General features: G+C 34.7%; 1 protein-coding gene across 2 annotated transcripts in view; it reads right to left on the bottom strand.

Moving 5' to 3' along the window:
• Nucleotides 1-16,752, bottom strand: part of LOC112683445 (zinc finger protein ush) — a 101,351-nt gene that overhangs the window by 9,195 nt on the left and 75,404 nt on the right. The window contains exon 1 of one of the 2 annotated variants that reach the window (XM_025554495.1): nt 11,382-11,586. The exons of the other annotated variant lie outside the window; for it this stretch is intronic. Within the exon in view, the coding sequence (XP_025410280.1) occupies nt 11,382-11,418 (37 nt within the window). The 5' untranslated portion in view covers nt 11,419-11,586. Of the gene's footprint in view, nt 1-11,381; nt 11,587-16,752 lie in introns of those variants that run through there. 2 annotated transcript variants of the gene reach the window in all.

The raw sequence follows: 16,752 nt of genomic DNA, 5'->3' as shown, positions 1-16,752 counted from the left end.
AGAATTGGTACGTTTAACGTATAATAAACGTGAAGATTTTTTTTTTTTGAACAATATTTTCCAGAGAGCCGGGACGGATCGTGCGATTGGCTCACGAAACAATAGCCGATAAAAAAGTATCAGTGTATTGCACACACAAAACGTTTATATATTTTATTAAATTATGTTTTGTACGTGCTATATACGTATATGCGGTGCTTAAGATGGTACGTTAGATATACGCGATCTAGATATTATGGAAACTATCGTGAGCCCGGTTAAAACTCCGAGAACGACTAATTAAAAATACATTTGTACACGATATTTATCGGAGTTCGTACAATGTCAATAATAGTCCTAAATGACATTTTTCATTAATGGTCGTGGAATTTCTTCGTAAAACAACAAACGATTGACCGTTTAAAATCCTGTAAAACACCAATCGTACGATTAATTTCTGTTTGATAGGCATTATTTTTTTATTTTATTCGAAATCGTTACTTTAACACGTGAAAACAGAACGAGTAATAAACTCTAAGATTTCTATGCGTACTTAAACGTTTGACGACTCCATATGTATAGTTCTTACTAATCGATTAATCGAACCAACCCAACAGAAACATTTATTCATCGATCTTATCGTAAATTAATTTAAAACATAATATTGTGGTATTCTCGTACGGCGATTAAAACGTGTATTTGACTTTGGAATAATAATTTTCACGTTCCTCACGTAATTCTTTTCAGGCGTGCAATAGTGAGCAAATACACTCGTATGCAATTAAAACGAAAGTTTTACCGCAAAGCCGCAAGGATCCTACGGTGAGTATGTTATACTGAATTTTAAGTTAATTTGGTAATTCGGAAACGCAGGATAGCGAGATAATTCCTGTTTTTGTAAATACGCACACAATAGCTGGTAGGTACACATGCGCGCCACACCGAGATAAGATAACAAAGCTGTGTGCGACACAGTGGCAAATGCGTTACTAACGTTCGGTTTTAGACGTTTATTGTTTTTTAAGTGTTCGTTTATTTAAATTATATTTTTCAAACGAGCATTATTGTTCTTTTTTTTTTTTAAGTATCTAATCGCTGTGCGTAAAGATACGGCGACGGCGATAAGCGCGGAAATTTCAACGATTAAAAAACGAGCTATTTGTGTTTATCGGCACACAAGGATATAATTCATTGGGAGATTACCATGAATGGCACGAGGATAGAATGACGACAACGTGGGAATGTGGTAAAAACAAAATTTTTTCGTCGATTCGACTGAAACGGAACGCTCAGTAGAGTAAAATGTGTTCGATTTCGAATGTGTAATTACCTATTTTAACACAATTATCGTGCGTGTTCTGTGATCCGCTGTAATATCCCTGCTATACGCATTTGAACCGGAGTAAATAAATACTTGATCGCGCTTTACGTGTAGCTGGTAACTATTATCATATATTATATACATAGGTATTGGTAGTACCTACTCACAATAACTTGTTTGTATCTCGTAAAGTCATTTGTGTGTGTGTAATTATAGTATGTGCATTCATTGGCTCTCGTCATTTTGATGTTTCAGGGAGACAGGGATGACACATGGTGAGATAGATAGATATATAGAGAAGGAGAGGGAGGAAGCTCAGCTCAATAATTAAATCCGTCCTCGATCAATACGCGGAATCATAACACGATCGTTTTGCATTTCATACATCTATAGTGAATAATATTTACATTTTCATGCGCACAAATATATAATGTACACAATACACTTATATATGTGTGCGTGTATATATATATTTGAGCGGGAATCTCCAGAAATCATATTCCTTATCATAAATATGCAGTATCTGCGCAGATAATCCTTTACTTCACGACCGCTTTTCGTCCCTTTTAATCAGTTTCATGGTGTGTTTATTATAAACTCGGGGTTCATTATTATATAATTCCTTTTTATTTATTTTTAATCAAGTATTTCGCTGACCGAGGGAATAATATTTTGTTATTATGTTATTACTTTGTAAACTGATATTTTTAATTTATTACTATAATTTTTTTTTTTTTTTTGAGTAGTTTTAACTTTAGAAATTAATTATAATTTATCGTATTTATTATACCGATCTTGTAAATAAGTCAATATAGTTTAGACGTATTCGTTTATACACGATTAAATCCTTGCTGATACGAAATTCAAATACTAAAAATAATGGTATAAAATATAAATACCATATACAGACAACTAAATATTGTTTTACGCGGTATTATTTACGTAATAATAGTTAACCATGTTCGGACGTCTATTTTATTGTTTTTCGGCAATAATTTCGTGATAATTTACGCGGAATATTGATTGATTGTTTTCAAGTGTGAAGAAAAAAACACAAATTGTTCTTAAATTATAATAATAAAAGAAAAAATCATAATAATCCTGACGATAGGTGTACCACATATACCAAGAAGAAACATAGAAGTATACAAACAATAGCGTTATTTATCATATTAAATTACACTTGACACGTCTAATATTGTTCACTTGGCTTTAGAACACGTTTAGTCGATTTATGACTAATAGGAATTGCCTACAATAACTGTTACTATTTATTGCAGTGCACATGTACTATTATCTACATTATACACTGCGTGCAGTATATATGCCAAAGCTATTTATAAAACATGGATATATACATGGAAAACATGTTAACATATTTACATTAACCCAAATCAAAATGATAAACATTAACCCTCATCACGATCGTCAGTAGTATTAATTAAAATTGATTAAGTCTTATGATTTTCATTAGAAATACTTAGAAACAAAACAACGTATATTTAATGCCTAAACCATTATATGAATCGCGATTTTATTTACTCTGTGTTTACCCGATAATGATTTTTTAATTCAAAACCGGTCGTTCGTTACAAATATAATAGTATTCCACGCTAATAATTTATTTATTTATTTATACCAGAGGTTCTCAACCTTTTTTTTGTTCACGACACACCATTTACATCACAAGTTTTTGTGGCACACTCATATATTTGACAACAACAAAAACTTTGGTTAAGCGCTAAAATATCCAGTTGGGTTAATATCGTACAGTTTAATTACATATGTATCGTATTATCTGCACAATTAATTGACATTTAACTGTCATAGTTTTATTAATCGGTATTTTCAAATATCAGACATTTTTCACGGCACACCTAGTCGATCTCGCGGCACAATAGTGTGCCGCGACACACCGGTTAAGAACCACTGATTTATACATTCATTTACGAGTATTAATCGTTTAATAATTTTTGTTTTATTTAATTACCTTATTATATAAATCATGTTCAACAAGGACTCGCACGGTATTTGCACACAACTATATTCAAATACGACTTGTTCACATTGTATAATATATTACGATTATATAATGCACTACGATACAATTACCTGTCCGTTCATTCACCATTAAGGAACTTATTAAAATACTCTAAAAAACAAGAAAAATGCCTTCAAGAAAATATGATTAAATTCACTCGTAACAGGGTTTAAAAAAAAAAAGTTAGGAAAGTGCTCTTAAAATTATTTTTAACATTGAAAAATTTGTTATTAAATAAATGTTTATTCTTATTAATTATTTGTATAGTTTTATTATAAATCTTCTCCTATATTTGTTTTACCATATAAATTATTTATTATTTAGATAGATACATTCGTTAAAATTTTACCTTGTGTTTCAATATGAATTAAATATATGAATTTTAACTTCATTCATTTAGGAGTAAAAATGAATTAAAAACATTAAAATGCACTAAATATGTCAAAAAATGCTCTAAAAAGTAAAAAGTCTTGAAAATGCTAAAAAAGAAAAAATAAGTTATATTTTTCAATTCTTTGGTGTATGAACTGAACTTTGTGTTTAAAAAGCAATGTTCGCGGACATTCTGAAAAAAATGTATTTTGTATTCAAATGCGTTCCCTAATCATCATTTGCAATATTCGAATAGGTATTTCGGATGACCTGCAGTTATTTTGAACAACAATAGATTAAACTATTTTCAGCCACGAATTATGAAAATTTTGATAAAATTCGAAATCAATTCGCCTTAAACCGCGGGTTATACGGAAACAATACTTTTTATTTATTTTTTATTTTTATAAAATATTAAATGTATATGAATAAAACAAAAAGTCTGTTAAACATAAGATTTTATGAGCTGAATATACCTATTGTATTATATTATTTTCTTGTAACAAGTACCTATACTTGTAGTTAATTACGTACGTAGACGCATGAGTCAACGGAAGAACATGAACGGAATCTGCTGTTACGGGTGAGATTCCATAGAATTGTACACATTAAGAAATTTAAAACCGTTGACGGTTAATATTACAAACGATTTTATATTTCCCGGTCGGATACGTTTTACGCGTTAACAAGTAGTCAGTAGCTCTAAAAAGGAATTTCAAATACTGTATTCTCACTTGTGAAGATCAAAACAATAAATGAAACGGAAGCGCAACGGCTGGAACCAGGACTACGTCCAGAACAACGTGATATCAAATGGGCAGTCGCGGGTCGTGAATTTCACTAGAAACTATTGCGCTCGAAAGTGATTCGTTTGGATGGGGGTATAAGAAGTGTACGCAGCATTACTCGAGTTTGTCGCCCGGGGTACACTGCAACGATAAGACAAGGTAATAATTGCAATACTATAGCATGTCGTCTTGCGAGCAGAACCGTCGGCGATACACAATATTGCACTTTTAATACACATTGATACAACTCCTTCGTCGGCTGCGCACAGCTATGTGCTGCAAGTAAATAAATATATTCGTGCGTCGAAGGGGTGGTGCAGCGCGTTAATTTTAATTAACATTAACCGTTGATTTCGAGTCCAAAAGTCGCACGCACGTGTATGACAAACGCGTGCGATTATACACGGTTGAGTGTGCGGGTTCGTTGTTTGCGCAAGATGGGACGAAGCGGTGGGAAAGGAAAAATACTAAACAAATATAAGGCGGAATGCTGTGTGTACGTACGTAAAGTACACGTAAAATAATCAAGTCGAGGAGGAAAGAGTGGTGAGCCGATACGGCTAGTGTGTAAAACACGTTTTCGTCGATCGCGTGTTCGTATTCGTAGATAAAGGATGGCGCGCATTAATTTGAATTTCCGCGCGCGCGCGAACGCGTTCGGCCGGCGCATGGATGGAGAGATACGCGGAGAGAGGAAACGTGTGTGAGAGATGAATTGAGATTGAGAGAGAGTGGTGTTTTACAGGCAAAAGAAGTAACTATCCACTCTTATTAGTTCTAGTACGGGACGCGATGACGACGACGACAACGAGAAAGATCGCCGACCGATATCGGTCGGCAGTTTTCGGGCTGCCGCCGCTCAACAGGAGAGATAGGTACACGAGGCAGCGTATCTCGCAACATTGTTTCGTATACGTACAGGTATACCTGGACGTACGTACCACGCTAACGCGATAATCGAATCGTGACAAAACCCTCTGTAATTAGCTCGGAGCTAACTAGTTGTCTGCCTTACATTTATGTATATGTGCGCGTGTGCGTGTGCATGCGTGCGCCCAAGCTCACGGTAGAACAGATACTAGTACCTACACTCAAATCAGGTCGGGTGATTACTACTGATCATATCGACGTAGAAGAAAGGGACGTGGTTTCTTTATTTTTTTTTTTTTTTTAGGGAGAGAATAGTGTTTTGAAATAAATCTCGTACATACAATAAATGTTCACAAACTTAAGACCATACAGGTACAATGTAAATGAAAAATTAAAATTATTTGACATTTTTTGACGTTTTCTAATCGCAGCTTACTTTTTCTGTATAGGTGTATAAATTTCTCCTCATATGTACGGATACGTAATCCAATCGTCGATACCCGAAATGTTTAGGGATTTTTTTTGCGCACTAATATCAGTGGCGGCCACAGGGGGGGGGGAGCAAGCCCGTACCGTATTTATAAAACAATTTTTATTGTTAACAAAAAATGCATATTATAATATGTACAATCATACGACACGCACAAGTATGTTGATAGAACTATACAGGTATGGAGGTTGAAAGAAGTTTCTCCACACTTTGGAGATTAAAAACCTGGCTTCGTTCAATGATGACTGAAAATTGACAATCAGCATTATGTCTAATTAATGTATATCATAAAGTAGATATTCTAGATCAAACAGATCATATAATTGATATTTTTGCCAATTTTAAAAATAGACGACTTGAATTTGTGTTGTAAAAATTGTTGTTTTCTTTTTGTTATAAGATTTTGTAAAATTATAACTTATCCCCTCAAGGCTCTAAAGCCGCCCCTGACTACTACTATACACTATACGTCTGTACATCCACGCGTCTTCTATATACAATTGTTTAGAAAACTATCGAAAACTGTATATTTACATGCGCTGCAGTAGAGAATTGTGAAAAATAAATAGTTCGATGCAAGTGCGACGTGTTCAAGTGGAAATGGCTACGAATTTTGACTCCTTCCCTCCCAAGGAACATTAGGCGTCGCAAATGTTATGCATTGGAGTTAAAATAGTTGACGTATCTAATTGATTTACCGTATATTATGACCGGAACAACGCGTGTCATCGTCGAAAATTGAGAAAAATACAACTTTCCGTTAAATTAAGAGTGGAATATGTGCAACGATTACAGCATGTATGAAAATGTTAAACAATCAACGTAGTTATAAAATTAAATTTTTATTCGCTCCGTAGAAAAAGCCGAGTTTGAAATAAACGTAGGTACAACATTTACATGAAAAAAGTTCCAAGTAAAACCATTTATACCTGTTGTACTATTATATCTGAACGTGATCCTATCATATTATGATATTATGTTCGGTAGGTCGTCGTCGTCTTCCCGCGCGTACACGCGTCCACTCGCACGAGCCGTGCCGGTCGTTGTATACACATTTTTTTAACATTCATCATTCACCGCGGACACCGCTCCCGGGCACGTGGCGCATATTGCCGGTGATGCGTAATCGGATTATTTATTCGACTCTTCGAAGTGTTCTGTGCATTTAGTAGTGTTTCACACATTTCTAGTGGACTGATGTGTTGCACGATTTCGCGCAAAAATACGCACACCGAATCCTAATCCGTATTAACAATGTATTTCTGTTGCGAACGTTTGCGCTCGGTAAAAATGTACGAAATCATGTGCAAGTGTTTACCGTTTTCTCGGGGTCCGTTACGATTACAGTTTTAACAGAATGGTTTCGATAAGAACGTTTTTTGTGTTCTTCTTTATAACGTTCAACACCGCACTATGGCTTGTGTAATATTTATTATTACATAAGCTGATTTTACAGAATTGTGTTGAAGTGGCCTCGCCGTGATCATCGTGCAGCTTATAGCATCGTTCGACTGATAGGGTTTTTACCGACGAGGAGGACTACCAACACGTTAGACATTTTAGCGGAATGAAAAAAACGCGGTGTTACAATGGTATTTGATATATTAAAAATACATCTGATTAAAATATCGGACTTTCAACGAGAGCTTCCGAAGAAAATGCGGTGTATAATTATTCCGTTTCATAATTGTTCGAATACGTTTAATGTTAATTTCTAGTGCGACGAAGCTGTTAAAAGACAAAAGAATAAATAGATAACGTAACGAAACGTACTATAGTACTACGCTGTTTCGGTACAAACGAAAATGTTTAGTATTACTTTGAGCGTTTAAAACATATATAAACATTTAAACAAAAAATAATTAGTACTTGGAGTGAAATCATCGTGAGTTCAAAGGTTATTTAATTATTTGTCACAACATCCACTGCGATTGTATACGGAACAATAATCTAGTAGAATTAACTAACCCGATTTTCCTATTTATCGTACAAAATTAAAAAAAAATAATAATGACAACTGGTAAAAGTTAATACAGAATGTTGTGCAAAAATGATTTCAACTGATTAAGCGATCTTATTCACATCCCACACGTTAAAATTATTTTCCTAAGACATAGTAGGTGTAAGAGACTTAATTTAAACTATCCTGAGATATAAAATAAATTTAACAACAATTAAATAAATTATGTTGAATAACTAAGAATTTAAACATTCGAGAAAGATTAGGTATAAAATAATGTTGAATAATTAAAATTCCGAGAATAATAATTATCAACATTCAAACACCAAATATAAATGATTCTGTTTATTTTCGTATGACTAGTTAGTGTTGTGAGATTACCTACGCATTATTTACATTATTGCTATATAAATATGATATATTGCAACGAATAAAGATAATTTTTTGCGTGTCGAACTTTTGATTGAGTCGATACTGAAAACGAAGTGTTAAACTGAATTTAAATCGTATAATATTTTCCAAATACAAACTTCTATTGGCCAATACATATTGTGAATTATATTGGAAAATATTATCTATCGATCTTAAAATTCCGTTGGTTTTCGTGATCGTGACACCCACACGTGAATGAAGTCGTGATTATAATGACTAAAAAAAAGTCTGAACGAATTTATTAAAAGAGAAAAAAAGTACAAAATGTATACATTTGGCCAAAGCAGATTTATAACAACGATATCTACACTATAGCACTATACGATATGGTTCTAGGGTCAATGATTTATTTGATGTAAAAATATTCGATACACAATACTGTGTACACGAAACCGGGTGGTATATAGAACATTAAAAACATAATGTATTTTACTTTTTTTTTATCGAACATCCAAAGATAACGGAAAATGTGAAACGGGTTTCTCTTTAAAAGCACTTACAATCTTCTGATTTTACACACGCGAGCGCGCTTCTCGAACACCCCAAGTTTAGGGTAATAACAGGAAATTCGAAAAATTACAGACAGAAACTATGAGTCGGTCCTTCGGAGACGCTAATAAATATACTTATTATCCGATCTCAATCTCCTGTTTACCGTGTTGGAATCCTTTCACACACATAAATGTATTATCGCCGTAGTAGCGCACGAGCAGCGCACAGATAAAACGTCGGTTAACTGTTATCTTGTATACTAAAACTGTGGTGTGTATATCTGACGAAGAAATGGGTTTAGTTGCATTATGGATTTTGTGTGTGGCCATTACAAATGAAATGTAGTGGGAAAGACACTCTCGGTAACTATCTCGTGTCAAAAACTCGACACACACACACACGCCGCACCACGCACACAGTCGCGATAAATAGATTATGTTTTAAATAAATGTAGGATTATTTAACCGAGGTGCTTAACGATTACTCGTAAAAAAAGTAAAAAAAAAAAAAAAAAATACAGTAGTAAGTAGGTACGTTGAGAAATTATCGAAATAGAAATCTAACCACACCGCAGTAATACGCGAGATATTGATTATTTTTCACCGCGGCCATAAAAAGGATACAATAATTCGATCGACACGTATTGTAAGAGGAAACAAGGGTTGAAACGAGAAAAAAATAATAAAATTAATGAAAAACGGCGTAGTGATCTTTCTTCTCTATTTTTCGACGAAATACCAACGCGTGTGCGCATATATCTTAGGTCAACTCAAGACGTGTAGTGTTAGACATAACAGTTCGTCGCCGTATAATACTACATTTATTATACGTCGATTATCGAGTAGTGGAAAAAATTGTTTCGTTATTAACATTGTGAAAAGGTTTTCGATTTGAACTCTGACATTGTGGGGCAAAAGTTTCGTGCGGTTTTAAAATATTACATTTAGATTATTATTATTATTGATGATTGTTATCGGAGTTACGGCTTCCTATCTCCTATCTCGACACGACCCGAAGTATAATTTATTATCATCTAATCGGTCACATCTTATCAGTGGCATTTGGAATTCGGCCGGCTGCCAGCGATATTTTCCACCTGACTTATCAGTTTTTTTCCCGAGTGATATAGTGGCCACGGGAAGTTTATCGGCTATCTAAATCAATATTAATAATCGACTTTACCGTGCACCAAGTCCATTAGTTATTTTTTCGATTTTGGCCGTCTGACAATTAAAATGAACTATGGACCCAATTGTTTCACGTCATAACATATGGCGCAACGTAGATATGGTTTACAGAGTATTTCCGTTGCTCCAGACACATATTTATTATAATAATAATAACACCCATGTACAGAACCACCGGAAGTTTACGCACGAAAAACCAATTTAAATTACACCCAAACAAAAATTAAACAGATAAGAAATATTAACAGACAACAGATAGAGGTACAAATGGTTTTACAAACATTCAACAGTCATAAAACATTAGTAATCATTCAAATTATTGATGGATGTAATCTAGTATTCTGGTATAGTGCATTTAATTCAATGTCAATATGTATACGTATTACAGGTAATCGCATTTTTATAGATGTTTCAAACATTAATTTTTTTTTTTTTTATTATTTTGCTTTTCTCTCAGAATTATAATACGGAAAGAAGAATTATTGTAATTAATAGCTTCGCATTTTTAAATGTCTTTATCGGATGTTTCATATCATTTAAAAATTGTTACCAAAAGAAAAAATTATAATTTTTAAGCAGTCCAACTGGAAATTAAATTACGAAGTGTACAACGTATGGAATTGCTAAATTAAACCAAAACATTTCAATTAAATCGTATACAAAATAAAATATAAATTAAATTTAAATGTTTTATCCAACCGACAAGATTTTTTAAACAGAAAATCTGTCAAAGAAAATAAATTAAACGTCAATTCATATTTTTGTATTATGTTTATCATCTAATTTTTATTTTAAACCCCAGTGAAAATAATATTTTGTACAGATAATGTTAAATTCAATATGTTACTGCAGGTTGTAATTATTCGTTCAAGATTCATGAAAGAAGTAAAGTAAAATATAGGTCGTTTAGATCGAACTTTGAAAATATAACATGCAGACATATACAAAATACATGTAACATATAAATGTGATTTATGAAGTGTAATCAAATAAATTATTAACTGTATAATAAATATTTTATTATATAAAATTAATGTTTTATCAAAATGTAATTTTAAATCAATGAATTTAAATAACTCTACTAATGCCTGTCTTACTAAAACGAAAGCATAAAGAATTTATCATATTAATAAATTTATTAGTCAAACTGTCAAACTGATCAACCATTTCTAATATTTAATTTTTTTAAAAAAAAAAAACAATAGTTTCAAATAGTACGTACGAAACAATATATCACTAATATCAACAATATAAATAATATATCAATATGATCAATCAACCAAAAATAATTCGTTATATCTAACTTTCGTACCTCGTTCGATCATAAAATATATTTATATATATCATCCTTATTGCACCGTAATCGTTAAAATGATAAAATATTTATAGACGAATTTTAAGCTTATTAAAAATAATAATTTTATATGCTAATTAAGACGATTCGCTTACTTATGTTGTTGATAGTGTGTCGGATCACTTTCACCATACTTCGTACCCGTAAAAACTTCAGTTAAAGTGATAGTTATTTTTTCAGGAGAACAAGAAGATGTGCATGTGACTTACGACGCGGGGATTATTAAGGTTTTTTACCATACGGGAGACCAACACAGTTCGACGCTGAGATTGTCGGCGTACGGCTGAAAACGTATTCGTACGACAACTGAACGCGATATGTGCGTGACACACGGACGTCGGATATCATCTATAAGACCGTATACGACTAGATGCGGTGACAGATTAGCAATATTAGACCCGTACACGATAAACGGAATAATATAGTAATATTAATAATAATAATACGTACGGAACACGTATGATGAAAATAATTCGTCGGACGGTCTAGAGAGAGAGACAGAGTGAGTGGGAGAAACAGAAGGAAAGAGAGAGAGCCGCGTGACACTACGTGCGCGCGTTATATTGTTTAATATACACATGCGATTTACGACCGATACCGAGTAGTGAGTAATCGGAAACGGAACACATTACGCACACTCGTACTGCCAGTCCGGTTATAGAGTTCGACGGATTTTCGTTTTGGCGTTCCTGTTATTGTACATTTTATTTTTATTTTTTAAATCATATTTTTCTCTCGAGTACATACGCGCATGTTTGACTTGTTATCACTCGCCGTATGGTGCTCTCGTCGATCGCGCGCACGTATATTAGCCGAACAATTGTTTCGGTCTAACGTTGCCGTTTGTACACACCACGTCGTTACAACATTGCGGTGCGCTTATCGCATCTTATCGCCATCTGTACATAATAAAACGTAACGTAACGTTGCGCGACCGTCGTGTCCTTTCGAAACGAGAATAGCGTACACGCGCGCGCGCACAACGCAAACTGTCCATTGTCTTTGTACGCTTTACTTGTCTCTTGTGCATCCTATATTAGAATATGTTATGATAGTTTGGCACCCCTACTTAGCTAAAGACCAGTTAAGACTAGAAAGAGTCCAAAATAGGTTTCACTCGTATATCTCTTTATTACTCAAAATCGAGCATCTGCAGCATGACTACTCATCCGTGCTTTTTAAAGCTAAACATTCCTACGCTTTCATCTCGACGTATTGATGCTGATTTCCGTTTTATTCTAGATCTACTCAATGGTTCAATTGATGTCCCAGATCTTCTTTTTTCTATTAATTTTCGTGTTCCGATCTACTCTTCAAGACATCACACACCCTTTCATATCCCTACTCATTCCACCTTCTAAGGTAATAACCATCCTTTGTACCGCATGCTTCGTTGTATCAATAGTGCCATGTAGATATTATCTTTCTTATATGTCTTCCTTAGTTATTTTTATTATTAGTTATTATTAGCTATTACTTATACTACTCACATGAGTTTTAAGCTGTTAAATTATAATATTCAATTGCAATATAATTTTTCTGTTTCACCAATCTATGTACATCATATATATTTTGAAATTGCCGTTTGGCGCCAATATAATAAAATAAAATAAAAAATATACAAGCTTTACGGTTTTTGTGAATGGGTCCGACGCGATCGACATTTAAACGTGTACTACCACGGCGGTTGCTGCGGCGACCAGTGCCGAATTTAGCGGCAGTGCAGGGGGTGCAATGCACCGGGGGGCCTCGGGTACTAAACCGAAATTCAAAATTGTCTAAGTCGCTATTTTAAGGTTTTTTTTCTTAATTTACCTATCGATAAAGTATTTAAATTCGGATTTTTCTAAAGTTATTCAACACATCAACATGTATTTTGCATCCTGATACTTGGATCCGACACTGGCTGCGACCATCGTTCGAATCCGCGTAACACTAATGAAAATCCCTCTAGTTTAGTGTAACTATATTATTACCGTTTTTTAATACATTATATGCCTTGTCTGTTATATTAATGTACTTTTATCTTAAAATGTACCTTGGGCACCAGCCCGTAATGTAATATAAATAATAATAACTAATAATACTACGGGAACTACACGCATAATACACACGTTGTATACACGTACGAATCGCATTATTGTTCTGAATGGGATAAGCGAATTGCAGTTGAACTCTGTGCTGTGTAGTTATGATGCACGTAACGATGCACTGGCGCACACGCGTGTAACGAGCGTTCGTATTATTATACGTCGGCGTCGTCGTCATTGTTGTGCACGCAAGCGGCGGTACGTACAAGACTTGTTTTTAAAATCAGGAACCAGGCGAGAAAGAGTTTCCCGCAGGAACAACATAGCTACAGTCCCGCGACGCTCTAAATGTTACACCGGGATTCCGAAGTCGAAGAATAGCTATACTACTGCGAGATCTGTATTAGTTCGAGCGTGGCTAATTAGTTAAAAGACTAGTTTGAGAGTGTTGGAGAATCTATGAACTGAGGTTATCTCATAACGTCCTTGGTAAGACTCATGAACTTTCTTATTGAATAAAAATAAAACTAAAAACAATTTTAAGAGATAACCAGATAGCAATCTATAAGGCGCGGCATCACATTTTGGAAACCGTTGTTTTTAAGCCTTAAATTGAATAAAGACATGTTTCATAATCACAACTAAAGGAATGTAGTATCTATACGGAGACGAATCGGAACTTTGAAGTGCTTGGTAATAGATGGGCTGTGTGTTTATACATAAATATTTATAATATAAGTAGCAGGAAGTTTGCCGAGGTACCTATACACACAGTGTTTATCAAAATTCAAACGATGTTCCAATAAGAAATAAGAAAAAAAGTCACAGCTCTTATGAGTATACCAAGACAGTATTATATGTTACTTTTTATAGTTCTCAATTGTTTAGGTATCGAAAACGGAATGACAACGAAACACATTCGTATTTTTTGACTACTCAGACAGTCAAGTGAGGGAAATAGGGGGTGAGTTGGGAGTATGAACACCAAGACATTCGATTACACTTGTAGACACTTGCAGTAACAATTAATACACATATATTCAGTCCCCTTGTGTGGCTTAGTCGAGTAAAAACGCAAAAAATAAAATAAAATAAAATAAAAACAATACGGAATCGTAATCGCTTCTCTAGCTCCTGACGTGGATCTTTTTTACATGCGCAACACGTAAACTATATAGGTAAATAAGCATATGCATGTATAATATTTATATTATTGTTGTTATTCAATTATTACAATGCATACGTTGCTGTCGTCGAGATAACGATTGACGACCGTCGACCTAGTGTAGTTCCGTTGTGAAGGCATCGGTCGCTGAAAGGGTGTCAGTGAGAAAGAGGTAGGATCGGTGAGGGGGTGAAAGGGTAACGCGATAGTAAAGGAATACAGGATCGCCGCCTACGCGTATATTATATTCGTAAAGCCACACACCTTAATAATACAAGCTCCCACCTTGCGTTAAGATGATGATAATAATAATAATAATAATAATATAATTGAAACGAAAGAGGAGAATAAACACACATTTACAGATAGAGAAAAATCGTATAGAAAAAAAACCGAACTGACGAACGAGATAACGACGCGGTATTGACATAACAGAGACACCGTTGCGTGGGTCGGCTTCGTCAGTGCATGCAGGGAAAGAGTAGGAGACACACTGGTCTAAGATTTACAGGGCTCGCGATAGTATTTTATACGTATAAATGTGTATATATATCGAAGGGTATATGTATATATATATACACGTACCTATATAAATGCTTATCGGTCTGTACCAGCGATCTGTTAAAGGGAATTAAAGGAAAAATGTGAGGGAAGAAGGAGAAAAAAAGAGTGGAAAAAAAAAGGAAAATGATAATGGGAGGAATTCCATGAACAGACGTGGTGGTGGGGTGGTTGTGGACGAATTAAATTTACTACCTGACGTCGTGTTGAGGTGAGCTTAATTCTGGGTAACCCTCGTCGTCGTCACCGCTACTCACTGCCCGTGCTCTGAATACCACCCCCGGCGGCCTGCCATCAAACGTCCTCTCACACCACCCACTTGGTGGTAGGTAAGCACGCTGCCGTTGCGAGTGTGTACATCGGTAACGTATACTACTCCATAAAGGCGCGCGACCCGCCTCACGGACCGCCACCGTTATCTCGGCGTTCCAGGCCAACCGCCTTTATCGCCCGATGCCAGAAATACACTATAACGGTCCTCCCCTTCACCCATATACACGTACACACACGCATATACATTCAAACACACATACACTTATACACGACGTAGTTTACATTCTTCCCTGCCACGGACCGCACCCGTATCTCCTTTAACGCCACTATTATCAAGGGTGACCGAGCGGATGCTGTGGTCGAATGTTCGGCGGATGACAGGGACGAGGTGCACTCGCTACTATATGCGTGTACGTGATTCATACATACGTAGTCACCAACACGAACACACGTACACGTATGAGCTGCATCCTCCTCCCACCGCGGACGAGGCGTTATCGGACAACGTTCGGTCAATGTAAACACTAAATAGGCTTAAAGGGATATACGAAGAGAAAAAAAATGGTAAAACGTGTATATGATAACAATTTTTTCCATATCGAAGGGGAATATATATATATATATGTATTTCTCTACCATCTGTCTTCTTACCTCTTTTTTTTATACAGCATCCGCGCTCCCATTCCCTTCAAAAACCACGAGAAAATTTAAAATATATGTTTATATATTTCGTATCCTATACACCTCCCGACGTTAACGCACACCCGCGAGCCAACTTGCTGTAAAAAATAAAATGCATTCGTATGTGTTTGACAATATATATGTGTGAAATATAATACGTCCAAGGTATATACTAGAGAAAAAAAAAATAATAAAACGACAAAATCGATTTCGCAGCAGATCCGATTGCACTGCTCGTGCAGTGGGTTGTACTACAACGCATTTGTATACGCCTCCAGCAAAATAATGTAATAAAAAACTTAATTCGACGTATCCTGGTTATCATTTACATGGTGCGGAAAAGGCGAAACGACAATCACGTTTTTGGTATATTATTTCAATACTTAACATTATAATTCATCGCGCAATAAATAAATCATTTTATCCAATGTTTTACATTAACACGTTACACTGCGAGTTTAAAACCAGTTTTTACTTTTTGGCAATTTTTTATTTTCGCGTTCGAACACACTATGTATAATCACCAGTTTTTTTTTTCTGTGTGCTTTTTTTTTATCTTTATTATTCAAAATAACTGATATGATAAAATCGTTCACAGATATTTTCAACATTTTAATAGAAGATTTAAACATTGAATTACTTAGAAATCTGTAATACACACACACACACACACACACACACACACACACACAAATCACAAATTTCTGAATTTAATTGGAATCATACAAATATAGTATAATTAATCAAAGTAAATAT

The sequence above is a fragment of the Sipha flava genome, unplaced genomic scaffold, assembly GCF_003268045.1.
Source record: "Sipha flava isolate LNK unplaced genomic scaffold, YSA_version1 226_pilon_pilon, whole genome shotgun sequence".
NCBI lineage: Eukaryota > Metazoa > Arthropoda > Insecta > Hemiptera > Aphididae > Sipha > Sipha flava.
This window is presented reverse-complemented; position numbering and strand designations above follow the sequence as displayed.